The sequence below is a fragment of the Notothenia rossii genome (assembly GCF_949606895.1).
Source record: "Notothenia rossii genome assembly, chromosome: 10".
NCBI classification, from domain to species: domain Eukaryota; kingdom Metazoa; phylum Chordata; class Actinopteri; order Perciformes; family Nototheniidae; genus Notothenia; species Notothenia rossii.
In genome coordinates, this window is record NC_136908.1 from 37,280,388 (window position 1) to 37,306,497 (window position 26,110).

A 26,110-nucleotide genomic window follows, 5' to 3' on the forward strand; every position below is an offset into this window, starting at 1 on the left:
CTGTCATGTGGGTATATATTAATGATGCCCATTATGGACACAAGCAATTTTCACCCATGTATTAATATGTTTTATGTGAGTGTTTCCTATCCCCTAAACCTCCAGGGATGTACACAGTTTAATACTGGCAACTTCTAATTATGGGAAATACGAAAACGTCTTATAAAACTACAATTCCCAGTAGAGAAGTGCCATAGAACATGTTGCAAAACACACAATAGCCAGCATGTGTAGTTCTGGGGACGGGGTGGGGGAGGGAGGGTGGACCCGACCGAGTCCAGTTTTGGATAGTCTGCCGTGGTTCCATCCCATTTCAAAGTGCTGTTTGACACTCGGCGTAACGGGCGTAACCCTTGGCGCATTCCAACATCCAATCACAGCTTGAGGACTAATCACGGGGGTTGTCAAACATAGCGGAGAGAATACTTACTTCCGGGAGTACAATTCTCTAAAGCAACTTCTATGAGCTGCTCCGACCCTCGGTCCTGATGGACTCCAAATGTCCGACATTATACAATCAAACAAATAAATAAACACAAGGATAATTGTGTCTTATTGTTGAGTAAATAACACTGTGGTTTAGAAAATAATACAAAACTAGAAGTACGAGTTGGGAGTGAGAATGTGTTGGTATTTACCCTGCATTATGCACATGTTACTAATAAAGGATTATGTTATTGCATGAACTATTTACAATGTATTCACATTAGTAGTTCACAATCAATGAATGACAAAATGCAGTGACAAGAAAACAACCATTGTATAGCATTTGTTTGAGTAATAAGAGGCAGTTAAATATAAAGGCAAGGCAATTTATTTTCATACACATCAGCAAGTCAAAGCGCTTTAAATAAACGGAAGTACAAAATATAAACACATTTTCACATTACTATGAACTCGGGCGAAACAAGCGCATAGTTTCATATCGTTCTCATATATAGTGTTTTATAATGTTACATTACATTGCATTTAGCTGACGCTTTTATCCAAAGCGACTTACAATAAGTGCATTCGACCAGGAAGATACAAACTTGAAGAAAGCAGAATCATATAAGTACATCAGGTTTCATAGAGCCAAGACATTTAAAGTGCTACTCAACTGGCTTCAGATAAGCCAGTTCTTTGTTAGTACTTTGTTAGTAGTGCTTTGTTAGTAATTCTTTGTTAGTAGTTCTTTGTTAGTAGTTATTTGTTAGTAATTCTTTGTTAATAATTCTATCGCTCGAAGTGGAGTCTAAAGAGATGAGTTTTCAGTCTACGCCGGAAGATGTGTAAGCTTTCTGCTGTCCTGGTTTCAATGGGGAGCTCATTCCACCATTTTGGAGCCAGGATAGCAAACCAACGTGTAATTGCTGATGGGAACTTGGGTCCCCCTCGCAGTGCGGGTGCAGCGAGCTGTTTGGCTGATGCAGAGCGGCGTGCACGTGCTGGGGTGTACGCAGTGCTTAATTTGTAAATCATAAGGTGCCGGAACGCAAAGTACATATGACAGCTCAGGGATGACGAGACGCGTACAGGTCCCGGAACGTATACAGAAAAGGTGCTGAAAACAACATGAAAATGTCCACTTGCAACGCTGTGGGACTTGCAAGCCTCAATTTCAAATAGTATCCATGGTATAAATGTTATGACGATAATTTATAATTGTTTTGGCTAGTACGCACAACATAGGCAAATGCCCACATCACCACAGGTGGGACTTCAGTATACAGCCAGCAATTAATTTCTCAACAGGTTTAACGTGTAAAAAAAATATTTATTAGGCCTATTCAAAGATTGGCACGGCAGCCTATTAATAGACAGTATGTTTGCTCACCATATTTAGTTGTTTAAAACACCCCACATCACGAGCATGTCCGGATTGTCCTCTATCTCTTTTTTTCTGCTTTTACTGCGTGTGTCTGTGGCAGTTCTGTGTCCTTTGGCCACCCTGGACCTCACGTACGGGACTGGATTGAATTTAGCCAGGGGGGGTCCAACAAGATTTAGGAAGAGTAAAGATGACATGGTAGATGTGAGCAAAGAGCTACGGTTGGGAGTGCAAATCAAGTTCATTTGAGAAAATCCGCGCTCACATTCAGCACTTGCAATGGGAATGCTGTTGACAGCAACAAGTAACTCCATCAGCTCATCGGGGGTGTCTTTACCATCTGAGTCTCTGTACGTTATGTAGGCCCGTATGACTGCGCGCGGGTTGGCAATGTTGAAGCGCTGACACAGTGACTCGACCTCAGTCTCTCCATACAGCGCACCTGCGTCCTCGGGCCAGTATTGTGCGTAAAGCACCTTCAACTCCTCAATGAACTTGTTATATCCAGTTTTATCTGGCATCCGGCCTCCTTGAGATAACATACGGTCCTCCAAGTTCTTGGCCACAGTTAGAAAAAAACTGACCTGTCGCTGGACGTCCCACACTCTTTTACGCTCAATGCGCTCTCCTCTCCTACTGAATCTTCCTGCTGTAAGCCAGCTGATGTCGCGGTTCCGCTCGCCTCTTGCTCCGGCTGTTGTACCGGGCTAGTTGATGCCAGGGTACCCACCCGTTGCTGTTGGTGGTCCACCTGGCTGACGGTAGCTGGCTCCTGTTCCGGCTGGCGGTGAACCTGACCCGCTGCCCGGGCTTGGCTAGCTGTCGGTTAGCTAGCTGGCTAGCTGTTGCGGCGCTAACCTCCTCCTGGTTTTGACCATCAACATGACCGCTGCAGCTGCCCTCGTCGCTGCTTGTGGAGGCTTTTCTGACTAGTTTTGAAGTGTCTATTACCTCTTCCTTCTTTTTGAAGAAAGACAGTCAATTTAACTGTCTTTTTGACATGCTTGCATTGAATCACCGTTTCTTCCTCTCTGCGACGTGCTCCTCATGTGGCGAATTTCAAAAGTGAAAGACGTTTGTCCGTTGGTCCAGCTTTTCAGTGCGTCAACACAGATCTCCGACTCTTTCAAATCTTAATCTTAATAAACGACATGAAATTCTTGGGATTTTTTCTGTAAATTAATATCTGCATATTTTATTTCATTTTAACCATTTACATTTTTAGTTTTTGTGAGAGGTACCGGATCTGCCCAAATAGGTGCCGGAACACAGGGTGGCCAAAATGAAGAGGTGCCGGATCCTGTTCCGGCCGGATCCGGCTCAAATTAACCACTGGGTGTACGGTTTAACCATGTCCTGGATGTAGGAAGGGCCAGATCCATTTACAGCATGGTACGCAAGTACCATTGTCTTGAAGTGGATTCTGGCAGTTACTGGAAGCCAGTGAAGGGAGTGGAGGAGCGGCGTGGTGTGGGAATGTTTTGGAAGGTTGAAGACCAGACGAGCTGCTGCATTCTGTCTTTATTTTGTATGGCTTTAAGTGTGTTTTAAATGTGTTTTGTCATTATTATGGCGTGCATGTGGACGTGACACGTCGCTTGTGAAAGAGCTCTCCAGTGCCTCTGTGTTGCTTGGCAGAAACCTTTACAGGTCTTCTTCCTCAGACTCAGGGCTAGTGTAGTCATTGTCATCCGACTCCTCAATGTCCTGCTGTAATTGAAGATCATGGCATTCCAAAGCGAATACGCCGCTGTACGCATGTACAGCCTGTTTGTGTTGGCTTTTGAGGAAGTGCCACCTCCGACTGAGGACACTCTTGAGCCCATGTGCAGCATCCTCTGTCAGGTCACCGTAGGTCAGGTCATTGTACAATACTGCATATGTACAAAATAGGTAAATCCGTCTTAAACTGAAGGATGTTATTATATATTGGGTGCCAAATGGGACATGTTGATTAATGTTTATATAGTGCTTAACAAATAGTCAATAGACAGAAAATAATCGATTATGATCTTGATAATGAATAGTTTCAGTAATTTACTATTTCACTTCGGCCTGACACAGTGACAGATGTGTTCTACTTATGTAAGACATACAATGTGTTGAAGAGTGGATGAAAATATTCAAATGTTAAGATCTCAGACATACTGCTGGTTTTGATGCCCTCCAAAGTCTGTCCTCTGAGTGCTTCCACTTCTTGCACTTCCTTCAGAAGGAACATGATGTGCTGCGACATCTCTTTCACCAGGATGCTCTGCTCCTCCTCCAAACGTCTGACCAGCATTACCTGGTCAAAGACAGACCTCTTCAACCTGAAGGTGTTGCCTTTAGGTTGAGGAAAGGAATGGAGTGGTGGACAAGGAATATTTATTCATATATTATATAATTACAGAATGATTTTCATTTCTGAGACACAAATCTTTGTAGCGATAGCATTGGTTCTTTCATATTTTGGTATAGACTAAAAAAACAACAAGCCAAACTAGCAATTATCCTACCATTTGCATGCCTCTCCCATGGTAAGATGTAGCCCTCTGTCAGACTGCAAGCCAACTCCTCGTCGATCTGTTCTTCATGCACTCCTGTGTTGTATTGCACAACTTTTTCGCGAAGCTTCTTCTTCAGCTCTCTCATTCTCTTCCTCTTCCTTTGCCTTGCCTGGTTGCTGTCTGCAAAGTGAAACGGAAACAAAACTGTGTCATGGTGCCAGAATGTTTTTGTTGTTTTTGAAAGGTAATTTCAATAACTACGTTTGACAACAAACCATGCTGACGATACAGATCTTGCTTCCTGCGCAAAAGAGTGACGGTGATGTTCTCAATATCCACCCTCAGTCCTTCAGTACACCTTGGGGCGTAGAATCTCTCTAAATAGTTGCAAAAAAACAATTGGAGAAGAGATAGAATCAGTGACAGTCTCAGTTTCAACATATGGCCAACTTATATTGTGTGTCTAAACGTACAGTAATTAACAGATGTATATATGGAAAACCTGTGGTATATCTTACCTGTGACTGCCCATTGCCTGACATCATACACCCACTGCTGTATGGTCTCCTGATCAAGGTTGTGCTCCTTTTTGAAGTCGCTGAAGCTGGCAGCTTCCACCTTTGCCCTCTCTGTGATCTTTACAAAAAAAAGAAAATGTCAGCGAAAAGCACCATGCAACACCATAATGCAAAGAACACCAGTTTTCAGTACAAGACCTTCAGAAGAACAGTTGAAACATTCCATGACACCATCTGACTTGCAAGAGGAAGTGTGGATAAGGGAGAACATTGCAGACATCCTTCATAAATATGTAATGTCAGATGAGAAGACAATTGTAATTTGCCCTTACTTTGACATATCTGTGGGCTAAAACTTGATGAAGGTTGTCCCTCTTCCTTCTGTTGCAACCCATGGCCTGTTGAGTGAGCATGTTCACTCTTCCTAAAAAAAGACAACAAATATATCCACAAACAAAAAAGTAAGTATTCACATCAAAAAGGCAATACTGAGTGAGAAACCTGATAGACATGACTAAACCCAATCGTTGAAAGGTTGTTGAACTGGTAATTACAGTACAGTAATACCCCAATAACGTTTTTAAGGAGGGAACTCTCTGTAAAAGACTTATCAGGCCTGCCTTATCACAGTGTGTAGTGTTAATACCAACCTGCTTTTGTTATGTATTTTGTGACCAGAGCTGCCCTGGAGAGAAAGCTGTTCACCTATAATGAATGTTACAATTAATGTTCGGTCACCATTACATAACAATATCACCTACACATCATAGATCTTGAACTGGATGGTTTAAGAGAAAACTTGTGTACTGACTTCCTACAATATGCATGCATGTAGTGTTGCTGAACATATGAGCTGTCTATCTTTCATTTTAACTCGGACATAAAGGATATGCTTTCAACTAATCAACAGGCTTGTCACTGAGATGACACATACATATTTGTACTGCTTTCTATTAAGACTTCTTGTATCCATACAGTTACAATAATGCCATTAATAACATACCTGCTCTACTTTCTCTCCCACTGTGTTTCCTGCTCCGTCCTGACTTCTGCCACCCCATCTCACCTGCAACACAGCGCAAGTAGTGTTATGTAGCATTTCTTTAGAAGTGTTTGATATCCAATAAGGCATGCCATGCACAACATTTAAAAATCATTTGCATTAAAGGTGTTATGTACCTCGCATTTTGCTGTATGGGCTTTAGCATGCATCACGCTAAGAAATGGCCTCATTTCGGTCAACGGCAGAAGCTCTGGTAATCCCCCGGCTATTTTGTTAAGGTATGGCCAGTACATAAGAAGCAGGAGCAGCATTTTGTGACAATATCAATATCATCTAAAATGACTGCTGAGGCATAGGCCATTTTAAACATTGTTGTGGATGTGCAATATGACAGTGAGGATTACCTGCATGTTACATCCATACAGAAGAAGTCAACATTTACCTTCTTCGACATCTCTTTTTGGAGAAACATTGGGTAAGCGTATATTTCTCCACGGAAGTGGTTCAGTCCTCGTAAGAGAAACCCATGTCTGATTAATCAGAAGAAAATCTAGTTGTTAATAATAAACTGACACAGCAAGGCCTGGCTTAAGCACTCATCTCTGTCATCTAGGTGGCTATAACAAAAAATAACACTTGGATGCTACAAATGAGGGATAAATTCCGCTTCACCATCAAACGTGTTTAATGCTTCCAATTCTTACAAATACTTAGATTGCTATTAAAACTGAAATAATGAGACCAGACTCAAGAACCAAACACATATACACACACAGACACACTTACAAATACATACCTGCAAACTGCCACTTGAATGCCCTCCTCGTCTATCTGGGCACCAGACTTTTTATGACATCTCTCTGCCAGCGGTGAATTTGGCAGTACCACAGACGGCACTGTCATTTCCCTATAAAGTCAGTTTATTACAAACAAGTTTTGACAAAAAGAACACCACAGGTGTAACTGCAACAATCATAATAAAAAAAAACGTACACTTTTCATGTTGCCTCTGACAAGGTCAACAAATGTTGCGACTTACTCGTCCTTGGACAGGAATAAGCCCTCATAGATTGGCGACTCCTCAGTCCTGTCCATGATAAGTTAACATACAGGTCAATAATAAAAATCACAAAGCACTACATTACTATGATTTGTTTTAATGTCTGTTATGGCTACTCAAACACAACCCCAAGGGTTACTATTTATATTAGCGGTGTGTTCTTTATCATTTTCATTAATACCTATACCTACCCTTTTGACTTGGAAAAGCGGTAATGCTTGCGGTTTCCATCACAGCAGACAGCCAACATGTCTGGAGAACATGCTGGACAAACAAATTGATGGACCTGGCACATATCCTCTTGTTTGTACTGACAGAAGCAAAACTCGAAGAAGATTCGCTGAAATGTATCAGCACAGATACTACCTGTCTGTATATTGATTTATTAAAAGTGGATTAGTAATTGTTTTGAAAGCAATGCCAACAATTAATGATATGGTAAAGTAATATGATATTGTTTTTTGTATGTTTCCGTGTGATTCAGGCGGATTTACCCATCCAGCTTTAACAGATCTGTGCTCCAACATTTTCAGAAATGCCTGCCTGGACATGGCTGGTGCTGTCGCCTTCATGTGCTCGAATGAGGTGAACATATCATATTTGTAAAGCGTCTGGCAGCTGGTGCTAGCTGGCCAGTACCGATACAAAAGCAGGTCTTTAACCTCAGGAGTCCATTCTGCAGAGCAGGATGGACAGGATTTCCGAGGCAAGCAGACATTGCATCGTCCTGTGAACAAATGGACAAAGTAAAAGGTATTTCGGAAATCAAACTCTGAGTTTGCCTTAACATATTGTATTTTATACATAGATGTGCATATATGATATATTAGCTATTTGACATGGCATTTGGGTGTTGTCTGAAAATGACCAGGTGATAAAAATCTTTGCGTTGCACAAAGTGGTAAAACTCTGCTGTACAATACTACTTGTACAAAAAGAAGGGCTTTCAGAAAAATTTCCGTTGATGGTGACCACAGACATATGCTTCCAAGGAGTAACTGTGACGTCATCAGAGCATTCACAGATTGACCTTGGAGTAGGAACAGGCAGTTGACATACTGCAATATAGAAAATAAATTAGGAAGGGTGTATTTACAGTTTTTCCTTGATTCTCCAGATTATCAAGATATTCAATAACATTTTGCATAATTTCCGCATATCTTGCAGCCCTAGTCAAAACCAATCATACTTTTTTCAATCAGCTATGTACACTTCCCATTCACACTTAATTTTGGGAACTACACTATAATGGGACATTGTAATGTAATGTTAATCTTTACATACTTTGTTCACAAAACTGAGGCTGGCCATTTTCATCCACCACCACAGCAGTTCTAGGGGGAATGGGCTCCAGAAATCCATTGAACACAGCCTCTCTGTAGTGGAAGATATTCCTCTTGTGGGCCTCCATGTCACAAGTTGCACAGAGGAACTCCATGTCCAGTGGAACACAGTCCAGGCACCTAATAGCCGCTTCTTCTGCACAGCATCTGTGGCACTTCTGAATGGCTATTCTCTCAGCTGAGAGTTTTGCATTAAAAAGCATTGGCATAGCAGTTTTCATTCTCACATCTGTGAGAAGCTGTCTTTGTGCCCAAGCAGAAACCGTTCCGTCTATTGCCCCCAGAACCTGGATTGCAGTTAGGGTGTCCCTTAACTCTTGGAGATGTGTTTCTAAAACATAAAACAGCTGTTAAGACACCCTAAAACTGGTATGATGGATATTAAGGTAGTATACTGAAACACTTTTGAGTTGGAAAAATATATGCAGACTAATAATAGCAACATGCTATGAATCATTATATGCATCCAAAGCAATATTAGCAAGTGATACTTATACCAAATATACATTCACTTGTCATGAAACAGTCAACACTCAATACTTTATTATGATTAACTAGATGAGTATAAAAATGGAAAAATTGGGAAAAACTTTAGTGCCAGTCAACTGCTGTTATAATCAATATACTCACCAAGACTACCAAACTCTTGATGTTCTAGCTGAAGGCCTTCCTCATGCACAGGATCGTCTCTTCTGGCTCGTGAAGCTGCAGAGACAGTCATGTTTGCTTAACCCTTCAATCAATCTAAAATTACACCAATTAATTATAATATGAAAATGCTCTGTAAGGACTGCAGGTAATGAAACTAAGAACATATTACCAAAGCATCACAATGACAATTTACATTTGGCATACTTTTATCCAAATCGAGGTACACATGTTCAAAAATACAACACAAGCAAGGATTATCAGTCACAGGCTCTTACAATATCTTGATTTAAATTTGAAAATGTTTTAAACATTGCAACAGATTTGTCAAGAGGTATCTTTACATTACATACTTTCTTACTGTGTACACCAAAATAACTTTGTTATGAATTATCTTTATTCTTAGATTTAGAAATCATGATATAGTAAAGAACAAACCTGATGCGGAGCGTTGAGTTTCCCGTTGTCTCTCACGTCTGCTTGTGACCACTGGATTAGAAAGGGGTCTCTTCCTGCTTTTTCTTTTCTTTTTCGGAGGGTGTTGGAGATTTGGAGGATGTTTAAAACCAACCTCGTCTCCGCGTGTCGTTTGATAAGCTGGGTAAATTCGTAAAAAAGGGATTAAGAAACACCAGAATGCAAGTGAAACAATAATCTTGTTTTAATGATACAAGGTAACAATACAAATACAAAGGAATCACGAAACACTCTGCAGAGTACTCCGGGCTCAGGTTCTACCACGTGTGAGACAGTTCTCAGGAACGGCCGGTCAAAAACAAGAGCGCGAACCAAAGGAAAACACAGGCTTTCATACTAAAACACAGGAGGAGGTGTGTGCGTGCTTTCCCCCAGAGGTCATCTTATTGGGAGAGACCAACACATGGCCTGTCGCACCCAATCAGTGCGACACAGCAGAAGAAACCCGGAAACAAAAAGTCTCTTTCAGTTTGACGAAGACCAGACACCTTTTGGTGTCTGGTACGAACCTGCTCTAAACAACAAGTTTCCTTATCTTATTTCACATCTTGCAGCCAGCACACACACATCCCCTTTATGGCCCTTTGTCCCTGTGTCCATCTTCCCGCCTCAGGCTGCCACACACAAGTTAAAAGTATGTTTTAAGATATAGTTGTTATAGTTGGCTAAATATACGTAATACATGTTTATTACTTTCATATCAATAATAACGAGGAACACATTACCTATGCTCTTAAGCAGTATTAGAGATGCTTTTCAAATAGTCAAACTTCACACAGGCCTAATATAGAGAACACACTCATTTGTCCTACCGCCTTTCCATTTGTTTGAGCTATTGTTCACATCTTTACTTCAAATAAAAGGTTTCACATTGCATATTTCCAGCTTCCTTTACACATACTGTTATTATTAATACAAAGTAACTAACCACACACATCTATTGAAAACAAGTAGATTTCCCTGATAATTGATATGCTGAAAATGCTCTCTCATCCCTATCATAAAAGCTGCTTCCATTTCATAGAGTAATAAAACATGTTTAAGCTAATTTCTCCACAATGTTTGTAGCCATTTAGTACCCACACATGAAAGAATAAGAACAGAGGTATAGTTGAACAGTAATCATGTAGCACATATATTTACTGCAATGAAAACACACATATTTGCCCCAAGCATGTGTAACGCACACTCTTCTTTTATGAGGGAAACATTCCAGAGTCTTGGAGCTATCCCCAAATTAGGATGTCCCCTGCTCCCATCCTTCTCTAAACACAAAGACTTCACCTCAATATATTGGGGAGGGAAAATATACTTTGTCCCTTCAAATTTAACACACATGAATATATATAAGGTGACATTAAAATGAATATACCAGATTTAACTTTCCTGCCATAACACGTTACTTTAATACTTCAAATAATTCAAATAATCCTTCAAGGGATGGCAGGAGTTTCAGTGGCCATGGCAGCCTATATTTTTTCAGAGGTTGAGATCAACAACAAAGTTGTAATACAACACAAGACAGCAGCTCTTATATTTGAGCAATTATTTAACGGTTGCATAAAAAGGTCTAACGGACCCTTTACATTACATCAATAAAAAGCAATAGCAATGATTATATTACAGACTTGGGTATTTGCTTATCATGAAAAGCCTCACCCTGGCCTCATGGACAAAAGCCTCGCTAATCAATGCTGTCATGTGCATCCTGGCCTCATTGGGATCCTCAAAGACCCTCACTTCACGGTTGAGGGACATGGCATACAAAGAGAGAGTGAGTGATTAAAAGAGAAAGTGAGAGAGAGTGATTGAAAAAGAGAAGGTGAGAGAGTGATTGAAAGAGAAAGTGAGAGAGTGATAGAAAAAGAGACAGTGAGAGAGAGAGTGGCTCTTAAAAGTGCTGTTGGTTTTATATGTGTGTGCGTGTGTGTGGATATGTGTGTGTTGGTGATAGAGTTGTAAACAAGCTGTAAAACAGGAAAAATAAAAACATGATTAGGATTATTTAGAATAACAGTAACATATGTGCATTACTCTATTATGCAATAATAATTTAGTATAATTTATACTGTGCATATTGTTATATTATGAGGGACATGGCATACAAACAATACAGACACAATATACAAACAATACACAAAATGAAGAGAGTGCAATAATAATTAATCTGTGCATTACTCTATTATGCAATAATAATTTAGTATAATTTATATATCTTATATCTTCTACTATATAATTTAATTCTACAATGTAACAATCCCAATGTCCCCACTGGCCAGTCAAATCCTCTGGAAAAACTCCAGGTCCACATTTTTGTTCCACTCCATCGCCGATTCCACTATTACAACTCTGTGTTGAAAGCTGTCTTTACAACACATGGGCAAATACAAGCATTTAAACATATTTTTTCTAGCAGGCACCTCCACTATCCAACTGTGCCGGGGACAGCTAATGTCATTTAGCTGTATAAACTATAAATGCTATCCAGCTGTATAAACTATAAATGCTATCCAGCTACAAACTTTGACCGGAAAGCCGGAGGCTAGCTGAACGTGGCCGCTAGCTTGCGCGTAGCCTATTGTAAAAGCTAAAGACACTACAAAAATCAACATAATATCCAGGAATGAAACACTATAGAGACTGTGCTACAGTGGAATAAATAAAAGCAATATCATTTCGTGTTTTAAAGAAATAAACTCCCCTTGATTTTAGATAATTACTGTAGTCCGTTGTGAGATGAAATGAATGAAAGTGACGTCATCGTGGGCAACGTCACGTGGCTACGTCACTGCCGTCAAGCACGACATAACGTTGCCGTGGTAACGACGGCATCTTCTTCTGGTTTATCGTTATAAAAAAAATGATTATTATTACTATTAATGATCAAATATGAATGTAATTGTCTTTTAAATAACGTAAACTAAAAGGGAACAATCTATTTGACACAGCTGAAGCTCTGGCCTTCCTTAGAAAATAACAAATTTAATAAAAATGCACCGTTTTTTGAGAACAAACATTGGTAAATAATGCACCATAATACCTTCTGACGAAAAATAAAAATGATGAATACAAATAAAATAAAAGAAGCCTCCCGTGAGTTACTACAAGCTATAAAGTCGATTTTTAAAACGTTTTATAGAATAAAAAGCTCACTGCAGGACGTTATAGAAATGCGTGTGTGCACCACGACAAAGGAGCCTCATTCACTTTAAATTGGGGTTGTTTGCGTGGTGCCGACACGCAAATATAAAAGATTCCGTGACTCCACCACGCAATGCAACCCAGTCTCACGGCATTTCGTGTTCAGCAACACGATTTTTTATCTATTGATTCGTGTTCACCAACACAATTTTCCTCTTTTTTTCGTGTTGCACAGCACGATTTTAAAAGCAATGTATTTCTATTGGTAGTATCACGACATTACGTCTTATAGGAAGACCGGAAGCTGTGTGGTTCATAAAAGCATGTTCTTACTCAATATCAAGCCACAATTATTGCTTTTATTTTAAATCGTATAATTTCGGACTTTTGTTGCCGTCTGTGAGGAAAATAAATGGGGCTGAGAGCCTCAGGATACTGAAATCTGTATATGTAAATCTTTTTTTCCTTATAATTTGTTATTCTTTTCAAAATAACACAATGTTATTTACTCACCAATAACACACATTTATCCTTGTTTTTATTTATTTGTTTAATTCCATAATCTCTGGTTTTTTTGGCATCCGTCAGGAACTGAATTTCAAAATAAAAATAACCGGAAACAGATGTACGCATTTCGAGTTCAGGATAGCCGAAGACACTACACTACCCATAATACCCAGCTATCGTTTAGGACTAGAGTCCCCGTGATTAATCTTCAAGATCTGGGATTGGATGTTATCCAAAACTGGAATCGAACGCCCCCCCAGGACTACACATGCTATGGGACGTCTCTACTGAACGTTTTCGTTTTTCCCACAATTAGAAGTTGCCAGTATTAAACACATTGGTGTTATCAAATGTAAAACATATAATTAATAAATGGGTGAAAATCGCTTGTGTCCATAATGCGCAGCATTAATATATACCCACATGACAGCTCATTGTTACTTTGTAATTCTACTCTACTACAATTCAGAGGTTAACCTGGTATTTTTACTCCACTACATTTATTTGAGTTACTTTGCAGATTCTGATTAATGATGTGAAATATAAACAACCCTTAAAAGCAGACTTTAGTTACACCTGAGTAAAATTCAGGAAAGGTGATTGTCAAGTGCCAACAATCAGGAGAGATATTTGATAGTTGGTGCTTGAGAAGACTAAACATTTATCTGCAATTGACATGAATGGAAACGAGTAATAAAGTATATTCATTACTTGTTATTCTCTACTAATAGTTAATTAAAGACTGTATAATGGCTATTTTGCACATCCCTTTCAAGATTTCAAGATTTTCAAAGGTTTATTGACATATCATAATACACAACTGTGTATGCAATGAATGAAAAACTTGGGTCACAGGTTCCTCAACAGCACATTACAAGACATCTATCAATATGTGTGTACCACCATGGTACCACCACCATTAAACTGTCATATTCTGCACATGTCTTATACTATCTACATACATAAGAGTATAATTCATATGTATGATATCAGTTAAAATAAGTGCTTCAACATAGTCAACATTGCAGGAAAGCAATATATTAGACGTTAAGTACTTTGTCAGGCTTAATATTTATCTGTAGATACCCCCAAAGCTTTTTTCTTATTTAAAAGAAGACCTTAATCTAAAGTATTATTTAATGTTTGAATAAAGGTTAATTTGTTTTTCTGTTTCGCACATCCTCATATTAATATCTTTGTACATCCAGCACTAAACTGTTTTATTGTAGAGATCACTTACAGTATCTTCTTGATTTTTTATATTCTATATTTCTATCACAGACCTTCTACTTTCCCCCTATGAAAGTATGTACTCTTAATATTTTTTTAATCAAATATAACACACAAAAAAAATAATTCAATAACATGCTTTAACCACTAGGCGGTGCACACAAGGTGCACACACCCATAATAACTTGTTATTATTAGTGTAGGAAACTTATGTATGTACAACATCTGAAGATGTGTAGTTTTATTCATGCTTTCACATCATTTTACAGCATATTGCTATACTATTTCAGACTCAGTATTTACATTCTTATATTCAAAGAAAATCAGTAATATCTTTAAAAACTAAAAGTCCTTTTATATCAGCTGTGCACCGTTATGGTGTAAATATAACCTATCTACCAATTGGATCAAATGTAAAAGTCAGCCGAATTAGTGTTGATACTGCAAGGAGACGAATTGTGTGAAGAAAAATTGAAGATGTTGTTTAATTGTTGATATATATATGATCCACGTCAAGTCTTCAGTTTCGGCGGCATTTCTTCCAGTTTTTCCAAAGGTCTTCTCATCAGGGCTCTATAAATAAAGAACTACGGCAGATCTGTAATATTTAATGCAGCTGAACCGTGTATTACAATGTCGTTATGTGATGACTTTCAAAGAGAAAAGCAAGAACACACGGAATTAAGTATTATTTTATTCTTTTAAAATGTTTTCCGGATTTCATATCATATAAACACCAAATCCCAGCATGCATTGCGGCTAAAACATCCAATCGGCGAGCTTAAACCATAGCTGAGGATCTTGGGTAATCGCTCGAAATGCCTACGTCTGTTTCCGGTTATTTTTATTTTGAAATTCAGTTCCTGACGGATGCCAAAAAAGCCAGAGATTATGGAATTAAACAAATAAATAAAAACAAGGATAATTGTGTGTTATTGGTGAGTAAATAACAGTGTGTTATTTTGAAAAGAATAACTTAGAAGGAACAAAAGTTTCACAAATATACAGATTTCAGTATCCTGAGGCTCTCAGCCCCATTTATTTTCCTCACAGACGGCAACAAAAGTCCGAAATTATACGATTTAAAATAAAAGCAATAATTGTGGCTTGATATTGAGTAAGAACATGCTTTTATGAACCACACAGCTTCCGGTCTTCCTATAACACGTAATGCCGTGAGACTACCAATAGAAATACATTGCTTTTAAAATCGTGCTGTGCAACACGAAAAAAAGGGGAAAATCGTGTTGGTGAACACTAATCAATAGATTAAAAATCGTGTTGGTGAACATGAAATGCCATGAGACTGGGTTGCGCAATGCGGTGTTAAGGAGTCGTGGAGGAGTCACGCATTCTGGTGAGATCAGGTTGGGAAAAACAGGCACTCGCCTGTTTAGTTTTTTTGCGGTCTAGATTTCTTTAATTTTTTGCGTGTGTTTATAAATTACCCCGAGGGACGTAGCAAATGGTCTTGCGGGCCGTATACGGCCCGGGGGCCGGAGGTTCCCAACCCTTGTGTTAGACTGTCAAAGTTCACTCTTTCACAACATTCGTGCGTTTGTGTGATCCCTTTCACTCTCATCACAACCTTTTTCTGATTTTTGGTTTGGTAAGCATAACTTTTAGGCCCTGCTGAAACAAACTCTTCAATCGTGTCGCCCCCCAGTTCATCTGTCAGATCCCCCAAATAAACCCCCATGGGCAGTGGAGTCTCCCCCTGTCTTGTCTCATAGATTATACTATCTGTGTCGTAGTAGAAAACTCTGTGCTGTAATTTCTCCAACTCACTGTATAGTTTCAGTCAGGCATACGCTGTGGTGAATGCTGCACTGAATATGTTATCTACCTTGTTGGGAGGAGAATAGCAATTTTCTCCGTAACACCACTGAACAAGAGCCGTCCTGTCGTTGAGGAATGAGAAATACTTAACCTTATGTTTAGATAAAAACAAGAGGTTAAGAAATTCTTCTGTTTTGGTCACAATCTTAGTCTGAATCAGATTGCTTCTCTGGGCAAATTTGCCCCCGAAACTGTTGAGACATAGTTTTGACACTTGTCTTTTGGCTGGATCTGGTGATAGAAACAACCAAGAAATTCCCATACAATCTTTGCCCCCGCAACTTCAGCAAAACCGTCCACGACAAAACGACCCACCCATTTCTCACCCTCATTCAACACATGTTGAATAAATACACCTTCGGTTTGTGCTACCCACTCTAGCCACTGAATACCTGCGTCCGAGTACGTCTTGTTTTCAAGGCGGTAGTCGTCGGGTGGGGGAATTGCCAGGGTTTTGGGCGGTAGAAAGTTTGTTGTAAAAACGTTCATACACGCAGAAGCGATGGTCCCCCGACCAAAGGGGTCCAACAAAAACAAAAAGGGACAAAGGGGTCCTGTCTCCTCGAGAAACCATTTTCGAAATAAAGTGGCGCCCTGGGCAAGAATGTCAACATCGTTTTTACAGTAAAGCAATGCCTGTTTTCGAAAATCAAAAGTACCTGTGCGCACCGTCTCAAACCATGTGAAAAAGTCACTCTTTTCATCATTTGTCATGCGTTCAATCCCATAACAGTGTGCTGGCGGGTAAGGTCCGATATAACTCAGATTGGCCTTAGAGCTGAAACCGTGAGGGAAATGCCCCTTGATTTTATCTTCAAATCCCAAAGCTTTTGGCATTGCTGCTAAACGCATAGAGAGATAAGACAGAGTCTATGTACTTTTGCCCGAAATCCTGGTCAGTAAAATAGATCATTTTACTTCCTTGCATTATCAAGGAGGGTTTTAGCCCTTGCTCAATCATTGCATTGACGATGAGATAGCTGTCAAAACCCTTAGCATTGTGAGCGATGAAGGTTGCATTTTTGAATTTGGGGGACCTAAAATGTGCCAGAAACTGCAGCGCACAGTCGGCACCCTCAGCGACCCAAATTTCGCCCGCAAGGGTTTTTGTGCACACCAGAAAGGGGGCATGTACACCGTCTGCCCCCGCCATTGTTTCAACATCATAAAACACAATGTTGTCATTGTGTTCTGTCTCTTTGGGTAACACTCCGATGTAACACAGATGTTTTTCACCCTCGCATGTAGAAGCAGAGGGTAATTTCTCGCCGCATGTTTTACATTTTTTCACCGCACACTTGTTTGTTTTATCTGCACTACTCTTGGGGGTGTAGTAAGAAAGTTGGCAATCTACACACTTTTTGTGTAAATCGCAGTTACTGGCAATGCCTGATGCTCTCTGTGTCTGTTTTTTATGTCGAGAGTGGCAGCCAACCGTATGGCACGTTTTGTTACAATCTTTACAAAAGATGTGTTTATACTCTTCCCGAGTACATGAGGGGTAAAGGCAGACATAACAATGACCAGTACAGGAATGATGCCACTGCGAGCTGTAGCCTGTATAACAATGTTCACAGAAATATGGAGAGCCTAAAAACCCCTTCATGTTTTTAATCCCATAATAATGGTTTTTAAAGAGGAACAAAAACACAGTTTTGTCTCGTTTGGGGCCGTCTGTCTGGAATTTACAGTGGGCACGATCATCATCGCCTCGGTAAAACACCACAATCTTGCATTTTAAACTCTTCTAATTTATCAATGTCGTTGAATGTCACAGCTGTCTGATCTGTCAGACCCACCCTCCTCTGAACCTGTATACCGCGTTCATAAGCTTAGCTATCAGTGATGTTGTTATGCAACAACATGGCTAAATTAATAGCAAAACACAGCTGATTGGAGTGGTTGTGAAAAACGTACAGAAAATGCTTCTTTTCAACAATTTCATTGTCCAACATTTTACTAGCCAATCGTTTCTCACCACCGCCACGGGTGGATTGAACAATTTGCACCGCGAGTTCAAGATTGCCATTACCTCCAAATTTGACTGCATTGCATTGAACAGGGCATCCTCAAAATCATTCAGATTATTATCACCATGGGCATTTAAAATGGCTGACACGTTAGCCTGTAGCTGTTCACCTTGCTGTTCAATTTGTACAATATCTTCCCTCTCTGCCCGTGCAAAAGCCTCACGTAGCATATCATGTACATTGTTCATCAGAACCCCATAATAGGCCGCAAAGTCTACGTCATCGTTAGGAGGAGTTAGGACTAGAGACTGACGCAGTTCTGAGTTATTGAATACAGGTCGAGACAAAACACATGTTGAGGCATTTCGGCTGGCGCCTCCACCATGTTGTAACGAGGGGCCTGGTGATTCTGAGTCACTCGGAATGCCATTCTGATCAACATGTCCACCATTCTGCATGGAGGAAACTGGTGATTCTGAGTCACTCGGAGTGTCACTAATATATCCACCATTTTGGACTGTGTAGACTGATGATTCAGAGTCACTCGGAGTGTCACTAATATAACCACCATCTTGCACGGTGGAAAATGGTAGTTCGGCATTGACTGAAGCTTTGCTATTTTGTCCATTCAGATGGAGTACATCGTCTGGGAGCTGATTTAAAAACCCCCGGTTCTGGTAAGAGTCTAGTGCCCATTCCATCGCGTCATTTAATGCTGGAGAGATTGAGTTTGTTTCAGAGGAGGGGGAATGTATGCATGCAACTGTTGCTTCGTCATTTGATTCACTGATACTGCCTGAACACGGAGGATAAGACATGTCTCCAAAAGCGTATTCCCCCTCACTGCTTAGCTCATGCATGTTTCGCATATCCTCAAGAAAAGACAGTTCTCTAGCTGTGTGGGGTTCTGCTTCTGAGTGGCTAGGATATTCGTTTTCAGTTGAGCCTGCTATTTCACTGATATTGCCCGACCCCCGAGGAAATGACAGGTCTTCATACCTGTAATCCTCATCACTGCTTAGCTCACTTATGTTATGTATATCCCGAAGAAAAGACCTGTCTACATCTGTTAAATCATCCATGTTTGACCTTTTATGAAATCATTCACCCTCAAAAAAAAAAAACCCAAAACAAATCAAAAATAGATGTGGCACCACTGAAGAAACATTTCACACCGCTTCTACATTTATGGACATAAAGCAAACATACCATTCGGATACATCAGTAGCAGTTTACATGAGACCCGTCCAGCTTTTTCAGTTGGTGTGACCGAAAAGTAGACCGTAACAGCAGCAGGGGTCCTCTTGATAATAGGGGATAGCTCTATAGAGAAAAAAGAGGATAAGTATTTTTGAACAAAGGATTATACATTTAGCAAACAATTCATTTAGCGCTCATCTTATAAAATAACCATAAAAGGCATTTACCGGTATGATAACTCGTCAGGAGTGTGTCTGGGGATGAGTTCAATATCGACCTGATTCTCAAGCAGAGTCTGTGTTGAGGGGTCGACCCAGACCTGATGAAGAGGGGCTGTGTCTGTCCGACTCGTTAGGGCTTTGTATGAATCAGGAGGTTATCACTCTGTCTCTGTCCTCTTGAGCGGTCGCTGCTGGATCGCCCCCGCTGCAAAAATCAGCACATTTTTAACAAAATAAGTATACTAAAAAAACGACACACACACACACACACACACGAAGAGAGGACGCTTGAGGTAGATGCTGGAGGCAGACACACTGCCTAGACAGAAAAAGCCCTGACAGCCATAGTAAGAGGAAAGTGTGACAGGAGGGGAGTGTGTGCAGACTAACTTAATCAACAGTCTTGACGAGGAAGGCAAAAGGTGCTTTCTTTGTTCTGATCAGATCGAATCCGCATACTCTGTCTGAAATACCTGGAGAGTTACTTTTGTTAGAGCTTTCAGAGCTTTCTGAACTTATTTCTTAGCAGCACTGGGCATTTTTGTGTTGCATGTGTACAGTTGAAAGTGCACAGATAAACAGTCAAGCATGGGTGGTAAAAATGTGTCTCCTCAGGCTCTCTAATACACAGAGTCATCGTTCAAATGAGGTGCCTGCCTGCTTTCCAGGACGTTTACAGCCTCTGGTCGACTGCAGGGCCATGGGGTGTTAAGACAGGCACCTATAGCTCAGGAGTGAAGGTCCCCACACCCACACCCACACACACACACACACACACGGAGGCTACACGTCTGTTTTTATGCTTACTAATGTGATTGAATCAGCATTTATTTTATTTTTTTATTATACACCATAAGGTGCAACAGTGGGGGCTTTTCACACCTGTGAATACGCATCACCCCCCTCCTATCGAAGGATCTCACACCTACTTGGGATATCACACCTACTTGAGATCTCACACCTCGATCAAAGGGGAGGCGGGACTTAGCTCATTTGCATAATTGGGGGAGGTGTGACCTGTCACTTTTGTATGCATACTAATGTGATGGAAGCGGGATCATTATTACTACTATCATACTTCTTGTCAGAGTTGGAACTAGAAAATATTCAGGTTATCTTACCGTTTGAAGTTTGGTATTTGGAGGGAAGGAATATTGTATCTGATTTTGGAAGTATTTCTGCTTGCAAGTTTGGCGTTTTTTTTTTTTATATTCTTGTTTGCAAGTGTGTATTGGCGGTTTTTGAAATATTCTAGTTTGCAAATGTGTTTTGGCGGTTATGTGCTGTGTTATTTAACCGTAGTGTAATTTTCTTACCATTTTTAAGATCTTTTTAAGGAAAATAAGCTTTTTTGGTTAAATAGGTCAGTTTTTGCAACAGCTGTCCCTAGTGGATTGAGCTGGAAATTGCAACAGCGCACCCTGCTGGTAATACAGAATTATTACACAAATAAAGGAAACACCTTTTAGTTTAATTTTAAGTGTATGAATGAACACATGCTTCATCGCCAAGATATAATTGCAAATCCATCCATCCATCCATCTTCTCCCGCTTATCCGTGGTCGGGTCGCGGAGGTAGCAGTTCCAGCAGAGAGCCCCAAACTTTATTTTCCCTGGCCACATCAACCAGCTCTGACTGGGGGATCCCAAGGCGCTCCCAGGCCAGAGAAGAGAAATAATCCCTCCATCTGGTTCTAGGTCTACCCCTTGGTCTCTTCCCAGCTGGACGTGCCTGGAACACCTCCCTAGGGAGGCGCCCAGGTGGCATCCTAACTAGGTGCCCGGACCACCTCAATTGCAAAGTCGTTTCTAATTATAATATGAGAAACTTTACATAATAGTCTTTGATACTAGACTGTAGAATATTCAAACACCAATTTATTGAAGGTAACACAAGTTGTGACATTAGAATAATTTCATACATTTCAGTATGCACTGTACATGGTAGATTTTCACCAGATTTCTAATTTTCATATTTCAAAGTCAAAACCATACACTGTACAATTTTTATTTTTAACATTTCATATTTTAAAATTTGCATAATTTCTATTTTTTAAATTTACTTTATTAATATTTTACAAAAAAAAAAAAAAAAATCTATAACTTTAAAAAAAATATATAAAACTTAAAAAAATAAATTAAAAAAACCTTTAGCCACTAAAAAAACAAACAAACCCAGATTTAAAGTTAAGTTCGGATGACATAGGATATTATTTATCAGGAACGAAGGTGCTAGTCGGAGGATTAGTGCTTCAATCTTAGATAATAATTTCATTCAAATAGGAAGAGAGCATGTCACCAAAATAAACTAAGTTGAGACCAGACGCGGAGCCAGGCTCAACTGCAGATATCAAGGAAAGGGTAAAAATCAGATCAGATGCTTCAACCTTTCCAATTAAAAGACAGAAGACATGGAGCCAAATAGAGAAACTGTTGGAACAGTGGCAAACACGAGGACTGATTCCAGCAGATGATCAACCTGGACCAACAAAAGCCCATAGAAGAGCAGTACGATGAGCACGAACAATGCCTACAACAGCTAACTATATGGAGGGAAGCTGAAGAAAGATTTATAAGAATTACAAGTCTGATACTCCATCTGGAATATGCCAGCAGACCTGCCAGTGAGGGAAGACATAGCACAAAAAACAAAAGACGCTCCAGTTATCCAAACTCCGAAGCTGTATCTAAACCTGGCCGAAGTCCCTCCTCCCTTTCCAAATGTTGGAGAAGTCTTGCAGTTGAATGGAGTTTCCACGGAGAAGGTTAGAGTGACAAAGTAAGAGTGCTAACCAGTAAATCAAAACACCTGATGGAAAAGGACATACGATTAGAAGAAATCACAGAAGAAAGAAGACGACAAAGAGAAACACAAAAGACAGAAATGGTAGCATTACAACTGAGACTCTTGAAGATACAAATGGCTGAGAAAGACACCGAAGCTAATAAAAACAAGAAAGCGGCAAGGCAAATGTTACATCAAAGATGGCCATAGAACCAGAAAAGGCAGGCCAGACACCTCTAACAATTCAAGCACAGGAAGTGCCAGAGATTCAGATACAGCATCAACAAAAGGGAAAATGGAGAGAAGGGCAACAAACGAGACGAAGAACAGATTAGGGATGCTACATATGCGATCAGCTTGGCCATTGGGCTAGAGATTGTCCACAACAACAAATGAAATACCCACCACATGCACCAAACAACAGCCCTCCATGTATTTACCCCAGGGGAGGTTTCAATGATGACGATAGAAGCAGGGGGTCCCAGCGATGTCAAAGACGAACAGCATCGCCAAACATGAACCAAATGCCACTGACAGCCTTGTATCAACCACAACAATGAGGAAGCTGTTGGCGCAGAACCTCTGCTCCGCGCGTTCCTTTATGAATGGTCAGATTAACAGAGGAAGAATTCAAAGCAACCATGATAAGGGTTAAACAATAATCTGCTTTAATGGTAAGATATACAATACAACAATACAATTCAGGACTTTTACTGTAACAGAGTATTCCTACACTCTTGTACTATTACTTTTACTCAAGTACAAGACCTGAGTACTTCTACTTTTACTCTAGTACAAGACCTGAGTACTTCTACTTTTACTCTAGTACAAGATCTGAGTGCTTCTACTTTTACTCTAGTACAAGATCTGAGTGCTTCTACTTTTACTCTAGTACAAGATCTGAGTGCTTCTACTTTTACTCAAGTACTATATATATATATATATATATATATATATACACACACAAAGCTAACGTTAGCAGATAGTGACAATGTATGCTACTCAACTATTCCTTAAATAATATTGCCACAGAAAAACTTTTCAGTTCACATCACGCTCTGCCGCTCCGACAGGGAGCTCTGCTCTGAACACCTGAACGGCCCGTTCTAACAGCTGTTCACCAGCGGTCCAGTCTGTGCCACAGTGACTCCGGACGCACAGTTAATATTAACGAACGCAACCGTAGGTAATGTAGCTGCTGAAGCTAGACCATCATCTCGGAGCAGCAGAGCCTTACGGCCCGTCTACACTACAGGCATCAAAAAATCTTGAAGCTGGGCGTGTCTGAAGCTTGGCGATTTTTTGCGAGCAACCAATCACATGAATCTCCCGCCCCCGACATACGAAGCAATAGCAATGTTAAAACGAAGTAAACTGGATATAGTAGAGCGGATAACCATGAAATTGTGCACTTTTTGAAAGAAACATGAAACTTCTACCATAGTTAGTTTATACCATGAGGTTTATTTTCAGATGTGGAGGGAAGTCAGATTTGACCTCTGAGGCCCGGGAGAGGTCAAATCCAAGATGGCCGCCAATAATACTCAAAAATGCCTCACTTTGGAACCAAACACTGTAGAAAAACACTTAAGGTGTCATTTCCCACACATTTTAGGGTGCCCATTCTGTTGCTGATACCTTTGAGACCAATATAATTCAAGAAAATGCATTTAGATCAATGTGGAGGTCAAATAATGCAAACATAGGGTGGTGAACGATGCAAAAAGGTAGTTTATTTTCAAAATAATAACAGTAATGATAAGGTTAATAATGATGTCAATAACAATAATAACAATGCCAATAACAACAGTCATTGAAATAATAAGTAATTTTTTAACTGATTTATTATTTAACTTTTTAATCATCAAGGGACGGAGAAGTGGTTAACAACACCACAGTCAGGATCACATATTGGTAGTGATCAAAAATCTTAACAGTCCCCAGAACAAAAGCAGAGATCTGTACACTTAAGTGCAGCTTTGACACATGAGCACCGTCCAGTGCACCCTTTCTGACAGTTACAGCGGATCAGCTCATGGCAAGACTTTGCTGCTTCAGGGAGAGTTGTCCAGAGTGGCTGCCACCCAGTGGTTTCTTTTGTCCAGCCCCAATCAGATGGCTCTGGCATCTCTGGGTCCAGGACCAGTGACTGGTTCCAAACGTTAGCCTGAAAGCAAGTACGCTTGATGTGCTGTTTGAGGGCAGCCTGGGTTGGAGGGATGTTTTCTAAACTCCTGGACTTCTGGGAGAAAAGCTGTTTCCTGGCATCATTCACTTCCATGCACTCACTCGTTCGGTCATACATGCGCACCACGAATCTTTCCAGCAGTAACATGGAATATTCACTGACCTCACTTGGCATGCACAGGAGTTCCTGGAAAGCATCACTGACCTCTGGGAAAGACTTCCATCTCTCCCAGGCAATCTTCTTTCCACGGCCAGCAAATGCAGACACGGTGTCACATCCAGTGAAAGCGTGAAAGACAGGGAGAGTCAGGCATTGGATAGGAGTCATTGTGGCAACCATTTCATGAATAGCGATAAACCGGAAACTCGACCCAACACCAAAGGAAACCCACAGTTCATCGGGAGCTATTTTGCTAAAACAAGCCACTGCCAACACCACCACATCTGTATCAACGGTACGTATGGTCACCTTCTTACAACCTTTATGCACAGCGTCTGCCACATGCAGAAGTAGCCGGGTGTCTGCCTCTTCTTGTGAACATGGGGCAAGGCAGGTCACACATGAATCGGCAGGAGAGCAGAGGACTCCAGTTCCATCTGTTGCATACAGTTCCTTGCCCTGTGCTACTGGCAGACTTACGGCTTCTCGGGCCAGGAAGGAAAATAACTGTTTTGTTTTCATCACATCGAAGGAAGTCTTTCCAGTTCTTGGGCATCACAGTAAGGGGAGCCACCCTTTTCCTCTTGCCATTTCCCCTCTGTCTTGTTGAAGCTTTCAGGCCGGCAGATAGGTATACATCCCAGACAAGGTCAACACGGATGCTTACCTCTAGTTGAGCAGAGATGTATGGTATGAACACTGTTTCTCCATACTCTTGAAATGTTCTTGATAACTTTGGATTCAGCATTTGAACCACAGCTGCACCATCTAGAATTACTGCATCAGTCTTAGGAACACTCTTGATTTCAAGCAGATTTGACTCCAGGCAGCGAAGCAGATCTGCTTTAACCCCGAACCGAAGTTTTCCTCCACTTGACAGAGCTGGAGGTGCTGCCTGGTTTTCGTGGGAAAAGAAGTGGTTGATGTCTCCATCTCGTGTTTGACATGAGATGTACAGCCTTGAAAAAAGACCACAGTCACTCTTCAGTGCAGCGAGTTGTGCTTTCTCTTTTGATTTGACCTTCACAGGTGGTCTGCTGAATAGTGGCAACTTTTTTTTTGGAAGAGGGTGTGTGATAGGTGTTGTACACCTTTCCAGCCTTTGGGTCACAAACTCGGTGTACTGCTCCTCACCAATGGTATAAATCCTTCTTACAGTATCAGCAACTTGGGTATCAACGATGTCTCTTGTGTCAATGACTAAAAGATCTTGGCTGTGTTCTAGAAATGGATTCCCCATCTCTTCCAGCACCGTGACAAGTGCATTAACCTCCTTCAGGAATGTGGCTTGCACTCCAGGTTGCTGGTCATGGTGTCTAGAGTCACTGGGTCCATGCTGTTGGTGTGTTGCCTGTTCTTCAAACTCTTTAGTGATCCTGGCGATTTCTGGTCCTGCTACCATCCAGCGTCTGAGTGCCAGTCAGTCCGATAGCCCCACCAGAACCTTTGACCATGGCATTGTTCTGTTCATGGCACTGGTCAAGTGCCATGGCAGAGAACTGGTTGCTGGTTTTGTGCACCA

The 26,110-nt window shown here is 40.6% G+C and overlaps 2 protein-coding genes across 4 annotated transcripts; both read right to left on the reverse strand.

The window, feature by feature from the left end:
* Positions 1–795: 795 nt before the first annotated feature.
* On the reverse strand, positions 796–7,607 carry LOC307022364 (uncharacterized protein). Of its 3 annotated transcripts, XM_079655148.1 has the most exons (11): positions 7,072–7,607; positions 6,814–6,907; positions 6,617–6,727; positions 6,263–6,350; positions 5,821–5,883; positions 5,468–5,522; positions 5,150–5,241; positions 4,818–4,935; positions 4,575–4,676; positions 4,309–4,479; positions 796–4,135 (listed from the first exon to the last, which is right to left on the reverse strand). In XM_079655148.1, exons 3-11 carry the CDS (start codon positions 6,721–6,723, stop codon positions 3,888–3,890), a joined length of 1,044 nt encoding a protein of 347 aa, XP_079511274.1. In that variant the 5' UTR covers positions 6,724–6,727; positions 6,814–6,907; positions 7,072–7,607; the 3' UTR covers positions 796–3,887. The 3 variants fall into 3 exon arrangements, with proteins under 3 accessions (XP_079511274.1, XP_079511276.1, XP_079511275.1); XM_079655150.1 differs by lacking the exon at positions 4,575–4,676; XM_079655149.1 differs by lacking the exons at positions 6,617–6,727; positions 6,814–6,907; positions 7,072–7,607 and having other exon boundaries at positions 5,997–6,327.
* LOC307022761 (uncharacterized protein) lies at positions 6,856–19,578 on the reverse strand (the record flags this gene model as incomplete). Its single annotated transcript, XM_079655654.1, has 8 exons — positions 19,463–19,578; positions 19,245–19,358; positions 9,310–9,468; positions 8,854–8,928; positions 8,165–8,554; positions 7,720–7,938; positions 7,072–7,144; positions 6,856–6,907 (listed from the first exon to the last, which is right to left on the reverse strand). The coding sequence occupies exons 2-8, from the start codon at positions 19,255–19,257 to the stop codon at positions 6,856–6,858; spliced, it is 981 nt and encodes a 326-aa protein (XP_079511780.1). The 5' UTR covers positions 19,258–19,358; positions 19,463–19,578.
* Positions 19,579–26,110: the final 6,532 nt, after the last annotated feature.